We start from the raw sequence: 16,982 nt of genomic DNA, 5'->3' as shown, positions 1-16,982 counted from the left end.
CAGCATATGATGCGGGGACATGTGCTCGGGACATGCAGCCTGGCTCAGATCATGCCCCAGCGTGCACCACAAGTAAAACACCAGCCAAGGCTATTCCTTTGGCACATCCGTCAGCCCAGCGCCTGGGATGGACCCAGTGTGTGGCGCAGGCCCTGTGGCCCAGCCCAGCCCCCAGCCAAGCGGACAGAAAGGTCACTGGCACGTCATATGTTTATTGAAATAAATTGATAACCGCCTCCCCCCCTTCACATGCAGGTGGGCCCCCATTAGAGTTCCTGCAGCTTCGAGGACCCAAGTGCCTCCCAGCCTCCCCCACTGGTCCCTGCAGCAGGCCTGTAGAGGGCCGGCGTCCCCATAACTTTCCCTCTGAAGCCCCTTTCCCAGCACAGGTGGCAAAGAGAGGAAAGGATGGGCTGAGTCCCAGGGACAGGGCCCAGGCTGTAGCAGGGGTGGCCCTCCACCCACAGCTCCTCAGTGGGGTGGAGGTGGGGGGAGGCAGGGATGGGGCTCACACGTGCACACATACACGCCCCCCAGGAATGAGGGAAGCCAGCATGCACTGGTTCCTGTCGGCCACTCTGGACAGGTGGGCGGAGGGGAGGTGCCTTCCAGTCAGGTCCCCTGACCCTGCAAATAAGCCACCACCCTGGAAGCTTCCTCCCCAGACAGGTCCTAACAAGGCCTGAGGCCAGGGCCCCTGGGGCGGCCGTGAGAGGCTGCTCAGAGCCGGCCCCACCCTCCCCGGCCCAGTGATCCGGAGCCCGCGTTGCCGCCGCTCCTGGAGCCCACTGAGGCCCTGGCAGGGCCCTGGGTTGGGGAAGGGCTGGTGAACCCTTCCAGTCCAGCAGCTTCCAGGGGACTTGGCTTCCCAAACTGCCAGCCCCACCTAGACATGGGTGGTGGTGGTCCTGTCCCCACCAGCTCCCAAGTTTGCTCTGCCCCCAAGAGGTCTCGGGCATCCTCCGAGGGAACAGTAGGAGAAGTGGGCCTGGCTGGGGGTTAGGCCAAAGACCAGGCCTTGACGAGAGCCCAGGAAGGACAGACCTATATGGATGTCATGTCACCCACTGGGACCCACAGTACAGGGAAGAATCACAGAGAAGGGTTCCATGGTTCCTTCTTTCTAAAGTTTACAAAGCTTGCACTATCCCCATGCTGCCGTCTGTGCTCTCCTGCTGAGGCATTTGGCTGGGAGTCGACCCTGAGTGTGATTTGCTGCAGTGTCCACTGGCCTTCCTGGGGAGCAGAGGAGAGCTCTGCCCACATGCAGCCCCCAGAGAGCTGGGGGGACCAGCTCCACAGGCTCCCCTGCGTGGCTGGCTGCTCAGTCCTGCTTCTGGGCCTGGGATCCTCGCCGTCTCAGGCTTCTGGAAGGAAGGCAGGTGGGCATCCAGCTCACTTCCAGCCCCAGCACCGCCCCAGCTTGGGCTCAGAAGGTCAGCCTGACCCAGGCTCCAGGGGGCTCCCAGAGTTGCTTAGGCCTTGGGCTTTCTGCTCTCTTTCTTGGATCTGCCATCTTCCCCAGGAACTCTGTGCCAAACCCATCCTTGAAATAGGGTTTATTACCAGCCCCTCTCCCTGAGCTCTCCCTTTCTGGGGGTGCAGATCCAGACAGTGTGTCAGGGAGAGAGGGCGAGTGCCCTGAGGGCTTGGGGCCAGGCCCAGCCTCCCTGGTGAGGCCTGAGCCTGCCGAGCCCGGCAGCCACCCCATGCCTGGGTGCCCACGCCTGCCCCTGCCCTCCTCTAGCTCTTCTTGGCCTCCTGCTCCCTGCGCCGGAGCTTCTCTCGCCGCCGCGCAGCCTTCTCCTGAGCCTTGCGCTCCTTCTCAGCAGCCGCTGCCAGCTCCTTCAACTTCCGCTTCACTAGTGCCCGGTCGTGCGAGCTGCTGAGCCCCAGGCTCTGGGGGAGGAATCCAAGGATGAGGGAAGGGGTATGGAGCCACACTTTGTCCTGGACAATCCAAGCCTCCGGTCCCCTTCTTTTGGAACTCTTTATCAATTCTCCCCAATTCTCTCCCAAACTGAGTTGCTGGTGGATCAGAACCCTCAGCGCAAGAACTTGGAATCACGGGGAGATGAGGGCTGCGGGTGCCAGGCCCTATGGCCGCCAATCCCTGGTTGTCATCCCCCATTCAGGATTTTAGCCTTGGGATGACACTGTCCCAACCTCCCAAGGCCCAGAGATGGGCAGTAACTCGCCCAAGGTCACATAGCTGGTCAGAGACTGAGGCCCCTCCCCACTGCCACAGATTTCCCGGGGGACTCACCTCACCACCCCTTCCCCAAGCAGCTTGGCAGAGAGCAGAGTCCCACCACCACCCCTACCACCAGCCTCCAAGACTGAGAACGATGCAGCGATGACCCCAGGAAATGGCTGGCTTCCCGGGACACCAGGGGACAGGGTCAGATGAGAGTCCTAGAGATGTCAGCCTGGAGACTTGGGCTGGAGCTTGAAGCTCAACTAGAATAATCGGGCTTGAGTTTCAGGTCAGACTGGGGACCCACGCTGGAGTGCCAAGATTAGGTCAAGGACCTTGCCTGGTAGTCAAGGCTGTGGCTTTAGAGGGAGTGAAAAGGTCAGCCCAGGAAGCTGCGCTCAGCATCAAAGGTCAGGTTAAGGGGATCTCAATCCTTGAAAGTTGCCTCAGGCCAGGCTCCTGGCCCTTCTCTGACCTACCTTCAGTTTGCTTCCATCCAGCTGCAGTAACTGTGGCCCATCCACCTGCCGGGCGGCAAACTCGGCAGCGTGCTGCTCCAGGTTGAGGCTGTGCAGCCACTGGCCCACCTGCTGACTGGTCCAGTGGTGGACAGTAGGGAGGGGCTCATCCAGGAACTGGGGCAGAGACCAAGGTGAGTGAGGGGTGGAAGCATGGCCTGTGGCCTGCACGTCTGACCAAGTCAGAGGTCAGGGGTCCAGCTGGCACTGTGGGCCAGGCCTTGCTCACCTCATCCGAAGACTGGGACAGTGTGTGATAGGGGTAGGAGCACTTGGCCTCCTGCCGGGGGCCACTTGGGATCTTGGGGCTGCTGCTGGGGGGCGTAGAGTCATCACTCAGGGTGGATTCCTAGACAGGAGGGTTGCACATGGCTGAGAAGGGAGCTCACCCCAAGCCCAAGGGAGACCCCTGGCCCACCACCCCCATCTGGATGGAGTTGAAGTCCTGGAATGGACACCAGGAGTTGCTCAGCTTGCCCTGTGCATGGGCCAGGAGCTGGGCAGGCACACAGGACATGGTGACTCATGTGAGGTGTCAGGACCTGGGGCCTCTGCAGGTGGCCATCCAGAGAGCACAGGACTAGAATCAGCCAGGCAGAATAGTTAACAGAAATGGAAGGTGGGTGTTGCTTCCTACAGGCAGCCTACCAGGACTCCCCCAGGCTGGGTCAGGTGCCCCTGCTATGTGCCCCGCCCCCATGGCTCCTAGTACCCTGGGTTGTAACTGCCTGGTTAGAAGTCTCTGTCCTCGCTGGACTGTGAGTTCTGTGAGGGCCTAGGCTGTGTCTTGTGCATCATAGTATACCCAGGGCCCAGCAAAAGGGGAGGAAGAAAGGGAAGGATGGAGGCAGAGTGTGGGGAGAAAGGAAGGAAGCCCCAAGTTAGAAGTGACTCTTCTCTGAATTCCCAGTTTTCTAGCCCCTCTGCCCTAGCAGCAAATATGGAACAAAACCAGAGAACGGGCACTGGCCTGGGAGTCATAGGGCCTCACATCTAAATCCATGAGTCCATGGCCAAGTCCCTTGTCTCTGAGCCTTTATTTCCTCATCTGTACAATGGGATGAGTGTGCCTGCCCTGCCCACTTCACTGAGCTGTTGTGAGAGTAAAGCAAAACCATGCATTTGGGGCTTTGTAAACTGTAAAGTGCTGAGTGGACATAAGACGACAATCATTCTGTTACTTGGTCTTGCTTCCCCTGCAAGTTTGTGAGCTTTTTTGAGCACTAGGGTTGGGGTTCTGTTCATCCCCTGAACCTTACCCCACAATGCAGTTGACCCACCTCCAAAAGCATTCAGTGATGTGTGTTGAATGGATGAAGCAATGAATGAACCACTCAGAATATGAATGCATGAACAAGTGAATGGATGAATGCAGAGAATGGATGAGTTAATGAACCACCAAATGGCTCAGTGGATGAACGAAAGGACTCTAGGAATGCCTGACTCCCAGCGTGAGACAGAGGGAAGTTTGCCCTCAGTATCACCTGTCTGGGGGCTAGTTTGGGGGCAAGAAAACCATAGACTCACCTGAGAAGCTGACTTCTTGGGACTAAAGCCTTCATGTTTGGGGGAGCAGGCGGGGGAGGTGGTGCTACCAGAGGATGCTGAGCCTTTGCTGCTGTCTGTGAACCAGGAGAAGGGCAGGAACGGGGAGCCCCCTGTCCTGCCAGACCCCTCCACCGACTCCCTGCAGAGAGAGCACCCGACATGGGTGTGGGCACAGAGGGGAGGGCTGGGCCCACAGGGCACTATGGGCTGGCACAGTGGCTACTTCCTACCTGCTGCCCATGGACAGGCGGTTGCTGCCCTTCTCCTTCCTGCTCTTCCCAGTGGATGCTCGGCGCAGGGTGACCCTGTGGGAAGGGCAGGGGGAGGTGAGGCAGGGCCGTCCACTGTGCTACCCCTCACTCTGAGAACTCCCAGCCCTGGCTTCTTGCCCCTCACCCCAGGTCCAGGAACTTTCGTCGTGTCTTCTTATCCAAGCCAATGGTGGGGCTGGCAGGCTCAGGTGGGCTGGCATCCCGGCTGTCATCTGTGGAGAAGTGGGCGGGAGGGGGTGGTGGTGCGGGGAGAATAGCCAGTGTGGTGGCTTGCCTGCCTCCTCTTGCATTTAGATTCATGCAGCCTGACTCTGGGGTCCTTTACTAGCTGTGCCACCTAGGACAGGTCACTTTATCTCTCTGAGCTTCCTTCACCTCAAAAATGGGGACAATAGCCGCCTATTTCATGAGACCCAATGGTACAATGTTCATGAAAGCCTTTTACAATCTGTGAAGCACTGTGAAAAGACAGAGACCACTTCTATTTTTTGTTAATTTTATCCCAGCCAACTTCTAACCGGCCTTCCAATCTTGGCTCAAGTGTCACTTCCTCAGAGAAGCTTTCCAGGAATGCCCCAGCTCGGTCAGGCATTCTAGATGTGCTCTCCCATCACTGTACATATTTTCATCATTGCACTTATTGTAGTTTATAGCTACACGTTTAATTTAGGATTACTGGGTCCCCATTCCCACCTCCAAACGAGAAGCCTCATAAGGTCAAGGACTGTCTCGTTTGCTCACGCATATCCTCGAGTCAACAGCCGTTGGCACATAGAAGGTGCTCAGTAAATATTAGTTGAATGAGTGAACCCTGGTATTTGCTTCCCCGCCTTCCCGGAAGCCATCCCGACCCATCCTGGTCCAGCCGGGCATTGCGGTCCGCTCAGGACCGGGAGGAGCCGCTGCGGCCCCGGTGCGCACCGGCAGGGGGCGCCGCGCCGCCCTCCACTCACCCTCGCTGTGCGGCTCCGCGCGCGGATGGCGGCGCACGAAGCTGGGCGAGCTGTCGGAGAAGGGCGCGGAGCGCGGCGGCGAGCAGGCGGCGGCGGCCAGGCCCTCGTGCGAGGCGGCATTGTGCAGGGGTCGGTAGCGCGTGAGCGGCGAGGGCGGCGGCTCATCCTCGTCCAGACTGCGCCGCAGCCCCGGAGGCTCCAGGCAGAAAGACCCCCCGGCCGGGGACCCCGGGCCCGAGTGCAAGGGCGAGCGCAGCCGGTGCAGGGGGCTCCCGCAGCCGTCGATCACCTGGGGGAGGGAGCAGCCGCTCACCGCGAATCCTCCTCCCCGCTTCCCGGAGGGGCTGTGAGCTGCTTTCACCCTGCAAACTGCGCAGGATCCGCTAGGGCGGGGAGCCAGGATTTCTGGGTCCATCTGGAGCCTGCGGGGAGGAGTGTCTAGGGCAGTGAGAGATGGGAATCGCGGCCTTTGAGGACTGAGACTGAATCCCACCTCCCTCACTTACTGTGTGACTTGGTTACTGAACTCTAAGACCCTCAGTTTCTTCTTCTGTAAGAGGGGATAGTAAGACCTTTAAAAGGATGAAATGAGCCAGAAGTGACCGGCAACTAAGATTTATTAGCGTATGGTGTCAGAAGTCTGGGATGTGGTTTTCCCGGAGGAGAGGTCTGGAGGGCCTATCCAAAGGCGAGAGGTGGGGAGGGGTTATGTGTGTTTGGGTGGGTTGCCCCAACCTTGCCTCCGGGCCCGTCGGAGCCTTCACCGTCCTCGGCGGAGCTGGCACTGTCTCGGAGCCTCGAGCGGGAGGGCCGGTGTCTCCGGCCCTTGGCCAGCAGTTGGGCCCGGGCCTTGTGTAAACTGCTGTCCAGTCTGACGGTCTCTGGCACGGCCAAGTCCAGGTCTGCGAACCAGGGGAACGGAGGGGAGAAAGAGACCACATACCCTTGGGTGGCCGCCTGCCCTTGCCTAACGGTTACCAAGGCTCCCATGGGCTGGGCACCTCACTGGGCACTGGGCCTACAGATGAGAGGAAGCCTCAGCAGAGCAAGCCCTGTCCACACATTCGTACAGCACAGGGTGCAGAAACCTCACACAGGCACAGAGGACAGAACGGCCTTCGGAGGGGTCACAGGAGGAAACACCAAAGCTGAATCTTAAGGTCTGGGTGGGAGTTTACAAGAGATGAGGCAGAGAGGGGTACCCAGGTGGCGAGACTGGCATATGTGACTCTGGGCAGGAGAAAAGCAGGCGGCGGCCCCTGCGGGACGGTCGGAGGGCAGCTTTGTGGAGGGGAGGGCTGGGGCGTGCGGCTGGAGAGATCGTGGCAGTAGTGGCTGCCGATTCAAAAGCACCTCTTAGGAAAACAGTTTGGCCGTTCCTCAGAAAGTTAAACATAGGCCTACGCTGTGCCCCGGCAATCCCACATCTAGGTATGAACCCAAGAGAATTGAAAGCAGGGACTCAAACACATATTTGTACACTAAAGTTCACAGCAGCATTATTCGTAATGTGTCCATCAGCAGATGAAAGGATAAACAACATGTGGTAGATACACACAATGGAATACTACGCAGCCATAAAAAGAAATGAAGACATCTTGCCGAGTGAAATAAGCCAGACACAGGACAAATATCGTATGATCTATCTGATATGAAATCCTCAGAGTAAGCAAATTCATCAAGAAAGAAGGCAGAATAGTGGACAGCAGAGGCTGAGGGGAGTGGAGGAGGAAGAGCTATTGCTCAATGGGTACGAATTTCTTTTTGGGAAGATGAAAATGTTCTGGAAATAGTGGTGAAAGTTATACAACATCGCCATTGTACTTAATGTCATAGAATTGTACATTTAGAAATGGTAAAAATGACTTTAATGTTATGTATATTTTACCACAATATTTTAAAAAGGAAATTTTTAAAAAGCCCCTACAAGGCACCAGGCAGTGTGCCATCTCACCTCCGCCTCCAAACAACCGATGTGGCTATTATGTACCTTTTACAACTGAGGAATCAGGCTCAAAGATGTTCAGCCACTTGGCCAAAACCACCAGCTAGCAGTGGTCCAGGATTTGAGCCATCTCTGGCTCCAGAGACCGGCTCACCCCTCCCTCGGACTGATGGCCTGTCCGGGTCCCTGCAGTGGACACTGGCTTCCTGGGCCGTGCTCAGGGCACCCTCGGGAGACACAGCCCTCGGAGCACCTGGAAGGCTCACAGTTGACCTGCAGCAGAGTAGCTGCTGATGGAGTCCCACGATCCCCACGGCCCAGGGCCAGCTCCTGGCCGGGAGGCCATGGAGGAAGGGTAGGCATACCCCAGCGGACCATCCGTAGAAACCCTTAGTGCTCATAGTTTTGCTTTTCATTTGCTCCAGTCAGGATGAACCCCCACTCTGTAGTGGCCCTGAGCTCGACACTGGGGTCTTCAGACAGAAAAGGTTCTTCCCAGACCTCAGGATGGGTCAAGGTCTTCCTTCCCCACTCCACCCTGATGGTCTTGGGACCCCCATGCCATCACTCATGCCCACCTGCCTGTCTCTTGCCTGCAGACCCCCCCCCTAAGCCACCCAGATCTCTCCTGGCCTAACCACCATCTATGTCTATTTTCAGTCCTGTCTCTTCCCCTGATTTCCAAGCCCGGACACCCAGGTATCTGCAGGAAGTGTGCCACTTAGAGAGCCTGCGGGCACCTCCAACTCAACCCATCCAAACGAATCCATCACCTTGCCCCAAACCACTTCACCTCCTCTGCTTCCTGCTTCAGTGAAAGGCCCCATCATCCACCCAGTCACCCAAGTCAGACAGCTCCAAGCTACCCCCTCTCAGTCCTAGACCTTTCATTTGTCCAATTGCCTACTTGGCATCTCCACTGGGATGTCCAACAGGCATCCTAAGCTTACATGCTCAAACTGACCTCCTGACCTGCCCCCGCCCCCCCAAGCTGCTCTGCCCAGCCTTCCCATCAGCGGATGGCAGCTCTGTCCTGCCAGCTGCCCAGGCCAAGCCCCTGGAGTCATCCTTGACTTCTCTCCCTCCCACCCTATTAACCGTTCCACCCACAATTCCTGTTAGCTCTGCCCTTGCAATATATCTCGCCATACTGAAATATTTATGGTGAACTGATATGATGTTTTGGATTAGGTTCAAAATAGCCCAGGGGCGTGGGGGTGGAGAATGGAAGGGGGAAAGGATGAAACAGGACGCCCCAAGTTGGTAACAGTAGAGGGTGGGCAATGAGTTCATGGGCTACTGGGCCATACTCTCTACTTTTGTGTATGTTTGAGATATTCCACAATAAACATGGAGAGAAAGAGGAGAGAGAAAGGAGATGAGACGAAAGAGTTGGGGAGCAGAGAGGGGGAATTTCTTGCAGCCCCCCAGCCTAGGTCACCATCATCTCTTGCCTGGATTATTACAAAGTCCTCCTAGCTGCCTTCCCTCCTCCTCCCTTTCCTGTTTACAGCCTATTTCAACACAGCAGCTAGAGTGATCCTGATAAAACCTGTCAGGTCATGTCACTCCTCTGCTCAGAACCCTCTGGTGACTTCTGTCTCATGCAGAGTAAGCCAGGGTTCTCCCAGTGCCCTTCCAGCCTTCCTGTACCTCTCTGAGCTCCTAATTCTCTCCCTCTCACTCCCTCCACCGCAGCCACCCTGGCCTTCTGGCTCTTCCTCACCTGCCAGGCCTGCTCCCACCTCAGGGCCTTTGCACCCCCTCTTCCCTCTTTCTGCAAGGCTTTTGCCATGGATTTCTCTCCCTCATTTCCTTCAGGTCTTCGCTTAAATGCCCCTCTTCATTGAGGCCTTCCCCCACCACCCTACTTAGCATCCCCTCCCCACATACTCCATAACCTCCATCCTTGTTTTTTTTCCCATTTATCACCCTCCTGCATGCCAAATATTTTACTAATTTAGTTTCTTGTTGCTCTCCACCCATTAGAATGTCAGCTCCGTATTTTTCTCCATTTTGCTCACTGCTCTAACACACAGAGGCATAGAGCAGTGCCTGGCACATTGTACATACTTAGCAAATATTTTAATGAAAGAACGGAATTCCGTTGATTGGCACTCCTCACTCCTCTGGACCCCCTCCACCCCCTCCCCACTGCACCGCCTTAGCTCAGGCCTTCATCAGTCAGCTGCCTCCACCCACCTTCTCCCCCAGCCCCCGCCCCGCCAGCCCAGAACACAGCCTCAGCCTCCACCCTGTGCGCTCTGCCCCGGCTCTGCCCCGCTCCCACACCTTCCTTGAGGCTACAGGAAACTTTCTAAGACACATTTCTGGCCATGTCACTTACTCTCCTACTTTTGAAACCCTCAGGGGTCCCCCAAGGCCCACAGTATAAAGTCTGAGCCCCTCAGCCTGCCATTTAAGGCCTGAAGGGGCCCCAGCCCACCTCCGGAGCCACACGGCTGGGCGGAATCCTGTTCTGCCACTTGCTGGCCCTGTGACCCGGGGCAAGTAACTTTCATTTAGGTATTTGCTTCCTCATCTATAAAACAGGGTCAAGATGATGACATCTTCCTCGCAGGGTTGTTGTAAGCATTAAACAAGATGATTCACGTAGAGTATTTTTGCGGAACTGCCCGTGGCTTAGGAAGCACTCGGCAAGCACTGGCTACTAATGGGTTGGTGGGAGATGTACTGAATTGCTTCGAGCTCTACTGTGCACCTGCCTCGCTCTCTCCACCTCATTTCCCACCTTCATCCCTTTGCTCCTGCTGCTCTTTCCATCAGGCTCCTCCCCTTCTTTGTCTGACTCATGGGCTCTGAGCCGGCACTGCCCCCACCCCTTCTGGACTGCCACCTCTTCGGCTTTGGCACCATTGTGTGGTCAGGAACAACTGTGCCATGCCAGTCTGCACACTGCAGATGGCAAAGCCCTTCACCGTCCACTGTCTGCTGTCCGCTATGTATCATGAGAGTCTGGGACAGCACCTGGTGGATAGGAGATGCCAAGACCATCGGTGTTTGACGAATTGAACCAAAGTCACAATGCCATGGACCATTGCACACTTAGGCAGAAACACACTCAAAATACATGCAGGTGCTGAGACATTGCTTAGGAACCCATGCCCACATGCTGTCACGTCCGGCATGTTCATCCTCTGGCTAGCACGCCCCACCAGCTAACATTTGCCTGGTTGATTTATTTGTTCTTCTAGTCCCTGACCCCTGCACTCGAATTCAAGCTCCATGAGGACAGTGATTTTGTCTGGCTCATTCATTGCTGTCTTCCAATAGCCTGGAACAGAGCCTGGCACATATTAGGGACTCAATAAACATTTGTCATATGGATGAAAGATCAAGGGCCAGCTGCTTTAGATTAAGTAGCCCGGCTGCGATCTGGGCAGCAATAAAGAGCTGAGGCTGTAGAAAGAACAAGGAAGAGCTTTCCAAGTAGAGGAACAGTGCAGACTTGAGCTCGGAGTGTCTGAGGAGCAGTCAGGGGCTGGTGGGCAAGGGCCTGGTTGAAAGGGGAGGCTGGAGGCAGACAGGAGGCAGCTGAAGTGGCTGGTGATACAGGTGAGGTACTGTCAAAGCGACAGGTGTGACCCCACCCCTCTGTCTCTTAGCTGTCCCCTCTTTCCTTTCTGGTGCTCAAGCCCTGGGAATGAGCTGGGGAGGAGAGCTCTCTGTCCCATGCTCTCTGGCTCAGATTCTCCAGGCACTGCCGCCAAGCAGTGAGGATTGAGGACTGAACCACAGAGTAAGTAACAGCTAATAGTTATTGAGCACTCACTGTGCCAGGCAAGATTCTAAGTGCTGTACAATTATTAAGTCATTGAAACCCATCACCCACACACCCCCAACACTAAGAGGAGGGTCCTGCAGCTGTCCCCAGGGCAGCTAAGTAACTTGCTCGAAGGCAGATGGCTGATCAAGAGCAGGGCCAGGGCTAAGGGTGGGCAGCCTGGGGCCCACACGGCAGGCTACGCTACACTCCCAGGCAGAAATGGGAGGGACTTGAGTCCAAACCCCTGATTTTACATGTGGGGAAACTGAGGCTCAGCAGGGTTTGACTAAGGGTGCAGAGGGAGTCAAGGAGGGTGGCCAGGCTCCTGGCTCCCAAGCTAGTACCCTAGCTGGTTCTGGGGGCTGGCGAGCAACTCCACTGGCACTCAGCTGGTGCCTAGCCAGCCTGGGCCAGGGAGGGGTCCCTTTGTTCCAGAGTCTGGGCCACACAAGGACCACAGTCATCTGTGTGAGTGTCCAGGGAGCAAAGGGACTCCTAGGGGACTTGGGGGCTTTGAGGCCAAGTGGGTCCAGCCTCTCCTCTGGTCCCTTGATCCATCAGGACCTCTTGCCCTGCTTTTTCCATCTCTTCCTTGTTCTCTCTTCCCCCAGGGAGGTGGCTGGCCCTGGGCAGTGGGAGATCGGGTCATGACTATTTAATTGCCTTTCGTATCTAGAAGTGGGCAAGGCTGGGCCCAGCTGCCTCAGCAAGTCTGCGGGGGTTGTGGAGGATAAATCAGGAAATGGATGAAGGGGGATATTGGGGGTGGGGCAGAAAACCGTGGGGAAGGGGAGCTCACTGCTGTCAGGCCAGGAATTAGGCTGGGCCTACGTGGGGACTGAAAGATTCAAAATCTTAAGGCCAGAGGCAGTTAGAGCCTGGGGGTCCCAGAGGCAAATCCTCTCTCCAGGGGCCTCAGGGAGGCCCAGCTGGGAAGCAGTGTTCCCCCAGGAGCCAGGAGGATCAATTCCTGGCATTGCCAGGGGTGTGGCAGGGACAGAGGAGAATGAGGCAGCAGGGGAGGGGGTGGGGGAGGTAGAGAAGGGGAGAAGGCAGGGTAGTCCCTGTGGCATCCCAGGCAATACGGGCCCCCTGGGTGAGCCGGTGAAGGCTGCGTGCACGTACAGAATTCAGGCGGCTCCCGCTCTCTGTCTCCACCTTTCCTTCCATGTTCCTCCACACTCCTGTCCTCATTGAGGCCACCACTGGCATCCAGGCGGGAAGCAGGCTCTCCACCCCAGTGTATACCGGGAACTCTGCCCTGAGGGGGTCTCTCTCTCTCCAGCCCACACAACAGACACACTGCAGGGGGCAAATGGTGGCACAGGCAGGTGTGTGTATGCACCCAGTGTGTACCAAGGAGGGGGCAGGCCTGGGGATTTGAGGCTGCGTGTGTGCTCTCGGTGCACATCCATGCAAGGAGATGTCCCAGGTCCTCATGTGACTTGGAGGCAATGTGTGTCATCTGTGCTGGGGTGTACTGGTACACAGCACAGCCCTTAAGAGCCAACTCTGTCACTAGTTTTCCATGTCACTTCAGCACTTTACACCCTTGGCTCCTCATCTATGGAATGGGCACACTTCTTAGCATTGTTGTGAAGATTAAATGGTACAGTGCCTGTGAGAGGCGGCTGCTTAGCCTAGTGTCTGTTATGAGACAAGCACTGAATCAATAAGGACCCTAATTATTATTATTGCTGTTATCATTGGCCATGTCCACCAAGATAGTGGTGACAGAGAGTTAGGCTGTAAGGCCACAACACACGCACACACACTCACGCCTCCAGAGACACTCCCTCCAATGTTGTGTGGCTTTGTAAGAATGTGCTCTATAGTTGTGACTATTGGATTAGAGACAAAGCCATAAAGAACTTACCAAAAACCTCATCTGCTGGTTCTCGGAGCTTTGAAGAAGCCATGACTCAAAAGACCTGGAGAGGACAGAGGGACAGAGAGAGAGAGAAAGAAAAGACACCTTAGGTAAGTGGTTTGGTTTGGTCGAGGCAGTAGCCCTGGCCTCTGGCCCCTCAACCCCCACCCCAGAACTCTTCCTCCAGCCCCTTGGAAGAGAGGTCACCTGTGTCATAGCCCGGATTGTGGGGGTTGGGGCAAGAGGCATAAGCAGAAGGGTGGGGACAGAAGCAGATCCAGAGACTTGACACAGGCTGAGTCCTGCAGTCTTGGATCAAGCTGATTGGCCGTGTGCCATCACGTGGGTCACTGAACATCTCTCCGTGACCACCTCTGGCCTTTCCATCATTATCATCCCCTATTAGCTGTTAATAATCGTAAATTATACAACATCAAATCTGGGAGAAATCATGGAGATTTTTAATTCCAGTCCTCTCATTTCACAAATGAAGACATAGATCCAGAGAAAGAAGAATGATTGACCCAAGACCACATAGCAAGTTGACGGTAAAATCAGGGCCAGAATTCTGGTTCTTTCATCCATCTACCTACCTAACTATCCATCTATTGACTTGCCTAGTCATCCATCCATCCATCCCCCATTCATCCATCCAACCATCCATCTACCCACCCATCCATCCATTAAACATCCATCCCCATCCAGCCAGCCAACCATCTCTGCATCATCAATTCGTACCATCCACCCATCCATCTTCTGTCCGTCATCCAATCCTGCCCCTCCCCATCATCACTGGTGCTCTCACCACCTGTCTCTCAGAACATGAGCTGTTCAGGAAGCTGGCGCCAACAGCAGGGCCGCCGTTCTAGACAAACTCCCAGTTCTCAGAGTTCTTGACAGACTCATAGGTGCAAAAGGGTATGAGGCGTGCTGGCAGCAGAACAGCGGACAGCCAAAGCTTGATGATGCATCCAGTACATTAAGAATGTTCTGAGAAGAAGTGTGGATGGATAGGTGGATTTTTTTGTCTGTTTGTTTGTTTTAGTGATAAGAAAGAAGGGAGGGCAGGCAGTGAAGCAGGATTTAAGCAGCTGAACAATTTGGGCCGCTTCCTAGCAGATACAGGATGCCAGCAGCCCTTGCTGTTGGAGGGACAGGGGAATGCTGGACGAGGGGAGAGTGAGGAAGTTCAGGGACCACTGATGGCTTAGGGCAAGGGCACATTGCATGAGACATGATCTCAAATTACTTCTAACATTCAGCTTCCCAAGAGAAGGCCTCTACACTTGACAGGTGTAGGAAAGCTGGACCGCGTGCCTGTTGGGGTCTTTTTCAATTCTCCTCTTGTATTATTACATAGACCTCGTCTCACAGTGAGCTGACCAGGCTGTTGATTCTTAGTAACCCCACTTTACAGATGGGGAAATTGAGATGCAGGAGATAAAAGGCAGAACTCAGCCTTGAACCTGGTCTTCTGTCCCTTGGTCCCTTCCTGGGTGATGGTCTGCAGTTTTGGGGGGTGTTCTTGAGGAAGGGACACTACTAGAAGACAGGTGTGAATATAGGGGGAGGGGAGTTGGTCCACACTGGCTAGGATGAGGAGAAGCATCAAAACACTCCACGGATGCCTGGAGCTGAAAGCAGGAAATAAAGTGTGGGACAGCATCAGGGGGACATGAGCTGAACCCGTCTAAGTAACTTCTTGCCATTCTTGAACCCTAGGGAGGTAGGGCTAGTACCAGAGACATTCCAGAACCTCTCTCCTTGCCCTGAGGGGCCAGATGGGAAGGAAGGTTGTCCCTAAGAATGAACCAAATTCCTTCATTCAATCACCAAACCTCATGTGACTAGGACCCAGCTGCCATCTCCTCCAGAAAGCCATCCTAGATGGTCCTCCCGCTACTCATTTTGTCCACATCATTTCTAAATCCAGCCTTCCCCAAACACTGGGAAGTGGGTTTTTTTTTTTTTTTTTTCCAATACCTCATTAAATGGGTCATATCCCCCTACATTAGAAGAGAGCTCCCCAAGGAGAGGGGCCATATATTCCCCATCAGGCTATGGACCCTCTGAAGATAGGAACTGCCTCTACCATCAAAATGGGGGCTCCCTGAGGGCAGGGGTTGTGTCTCCTCTCCTAGACTACCTGAAGCTGGAGGTCCCATGTGCCCTTGATGTAAGGCCCCCGGCCAGGGATGAGATCCTCTTTTGGATGGAGTCCTCTTTCAGGCTTGCAGCTCACACCCCCTCCCAGTCCATCCTGATTTAAACTGTTTTCTTTCCCTCCCTTCAACAACTAACTCCCTGGAGTGTGCATGGGGGACCCTTCCTACGTGGTCTGCTGGGGAACTCTGGAGAAACAGGACATTCAAGTGGTCACCAGGGCCCTCCAACCCAAACACCTTCTTCCAAAACTGAGCCCCGGAAAGTTAGATGCTGAACCCCACCGCCCCCGCCCCCCCCCCCCAAAAAAATGCATGTGCACACACACACAACCAGGTAACAGCCGTGAGGGTGGAAATGGACCTTCCCCTCTGGACCCAGTCTGGGCTCTGATGCTACCAACCCACTCCCTTCCCACAAAACTTCAGACTCCCAGAGGAGAGGCACCAGTGACCTTTGACCCTTCTCTGGGAGAAAGGGAGGCAGGTGAGCTCAAAGCTTCCTGGGACCCAGGGGAAGAAGAAAGAGAGAAAGTGTGCACACAAGCCCTGGGGAGGTAGCCTGAAGAGGGAAAGAGGAGGAGGCGCAGACTGAGAGGAGAGTCACAGGGCTGCTGAAAGACTGAAGACAGACGAGGAGACTGAATGAGCATCGGGGCCAGGGAAAGCCATAGTAGGAACAGAGGGCTCCAGCAGCCCTGGGTGAGGCCCAAGGGTGGGGTGCCAACCAAGGAGAATAGGAGAATCCACTGTGGGAGAGCGGCAGCCCCCAGCGAGGTAGGCAGAGGAAAGGGGCCCTGGAAGGGGAGAAAGCCAGGAGAGAGAAGTTGCGAGTGGGAAGGGATGGCCAGGGAGAGGAAGCTTGGGGTGGGCGGAGGTGAATTGTAGAGTAGAGAAGGCGGTTCCCCCCTCCATGGCCAGGGGTGGAAGTTGCCGCCACCTCAGATGGCAACTGGAGTGGGGTGGGGGTCGTGGCAAGGCAACTACATCACTTCCAGGACCCCTACCCCCAACCAGAGCCGGGGCGCTAGTTTCTCTCTAATGCATCAATCCAACTCCGTGCCAGGCATGAAGGAGTTAAGCCCTTTCCCCCTCCCCCCACGCCAGTTTTTTGTGTGTTATTAATTTCTCCCGGCGGCAGGCTGGAGGGAGGGGATTAGCGACACAAATCCTATCTCCGCCCCCTCCCCTGACAGTCCAGCTCCCCCGTCCCATGCGGCCCCCCTCGGGACAGGGGAAGAAAGGCCCCCTTCCCTTCGCCCCATCCAACCCCGCTCGGAGTCCCACCTCAAGCCAAGCGACCCCAGCCCCCTTCCCCGCCCACCCCGGGACCCTGGGGGACCCTGGGGGACCCGGCCCCTCACCTCCAGCCTCGGTCATCTTCAGCGTCCGGCGCCTCGGGAACCCCTCCGGCCCATGGTGCTCGAGGCGGGGGCCCGGGAGGGAGAGGGGCGGGGGACCGTCACCCCGGCCGCGGGGGGCTCCGGGCTGGCTCGCTCCGTTCCATCCTGGGACTGGGGGTGGGATCGGCGGGGAGGGTCCCGGGGCCGGAGGGAATTGGGGAGTGGGATGCAGAAAAGGAAAGGTTTGCAGGAAGCGCAGGAGGGGCTGGACCCGGAGACCTGAAGGGAGGATGCTCCGTGTGTGAATGAGCTAGTGGGTGAGTGTGTGTGTGTGTGTGTGTGTGTGTGTGTGTGTGTGTGTGTGTGTGTGTGTGTGTGTGTGTGTGT

General features: G+C 56.0%; 1 protein-coding gene across 1 annotated transcript; it reads right to left on the bottom strand.

The window, feature by feature from the left end:
- Positions 1–138: 138 nt before the first annotated feature.
- SAMD14 (sterile alpha motif domain containing 14) lies at positions 139–16,982 on the bottom strand. The gene is made up of 10 exons (XM_037808283.1): positions 16,617–16,982; positions 13,097–13,151; positions 6,224–6,390; positions 5,489–5,777; positions 4,660–4,747; positions 4,494–4,568; positions 4,243–4,402; positions 2,945–3,064; positions 2,677–2,832; positions 139–1,899 (listed from the first exon to the last, which is right to left on the bottom strand). Exons 2-10 carry the CDS (start codon positions 13,137–13,139, stop codon positions 1,744–1,746), a joined length of 1,254 nt encoding a protein of 417 aa, XP_037664211.1. The 5' UTR covers positions 13,140–13,151; positions 16,617–16,982; the 3' UTR covers positions 139–1,743.

Source organism: Choloepus didactylus, chromosome 18 (assembly GCF_015220235.1).
Source record: "Choloepus didactylus isolate mChoDid1 chromosome 18, mChoDid1.pri, whole genome shotgun sequence".
NCBI classification, from domain to species: Eukaryota; Metazoa; Chordata; class Mammalia; order Pilosa; family Megalonychidae; genus Choloepus; species Choloepus didactylus.
This window is presented reverse-complemented; position numbering and strand designations above follow the sequence as displayed.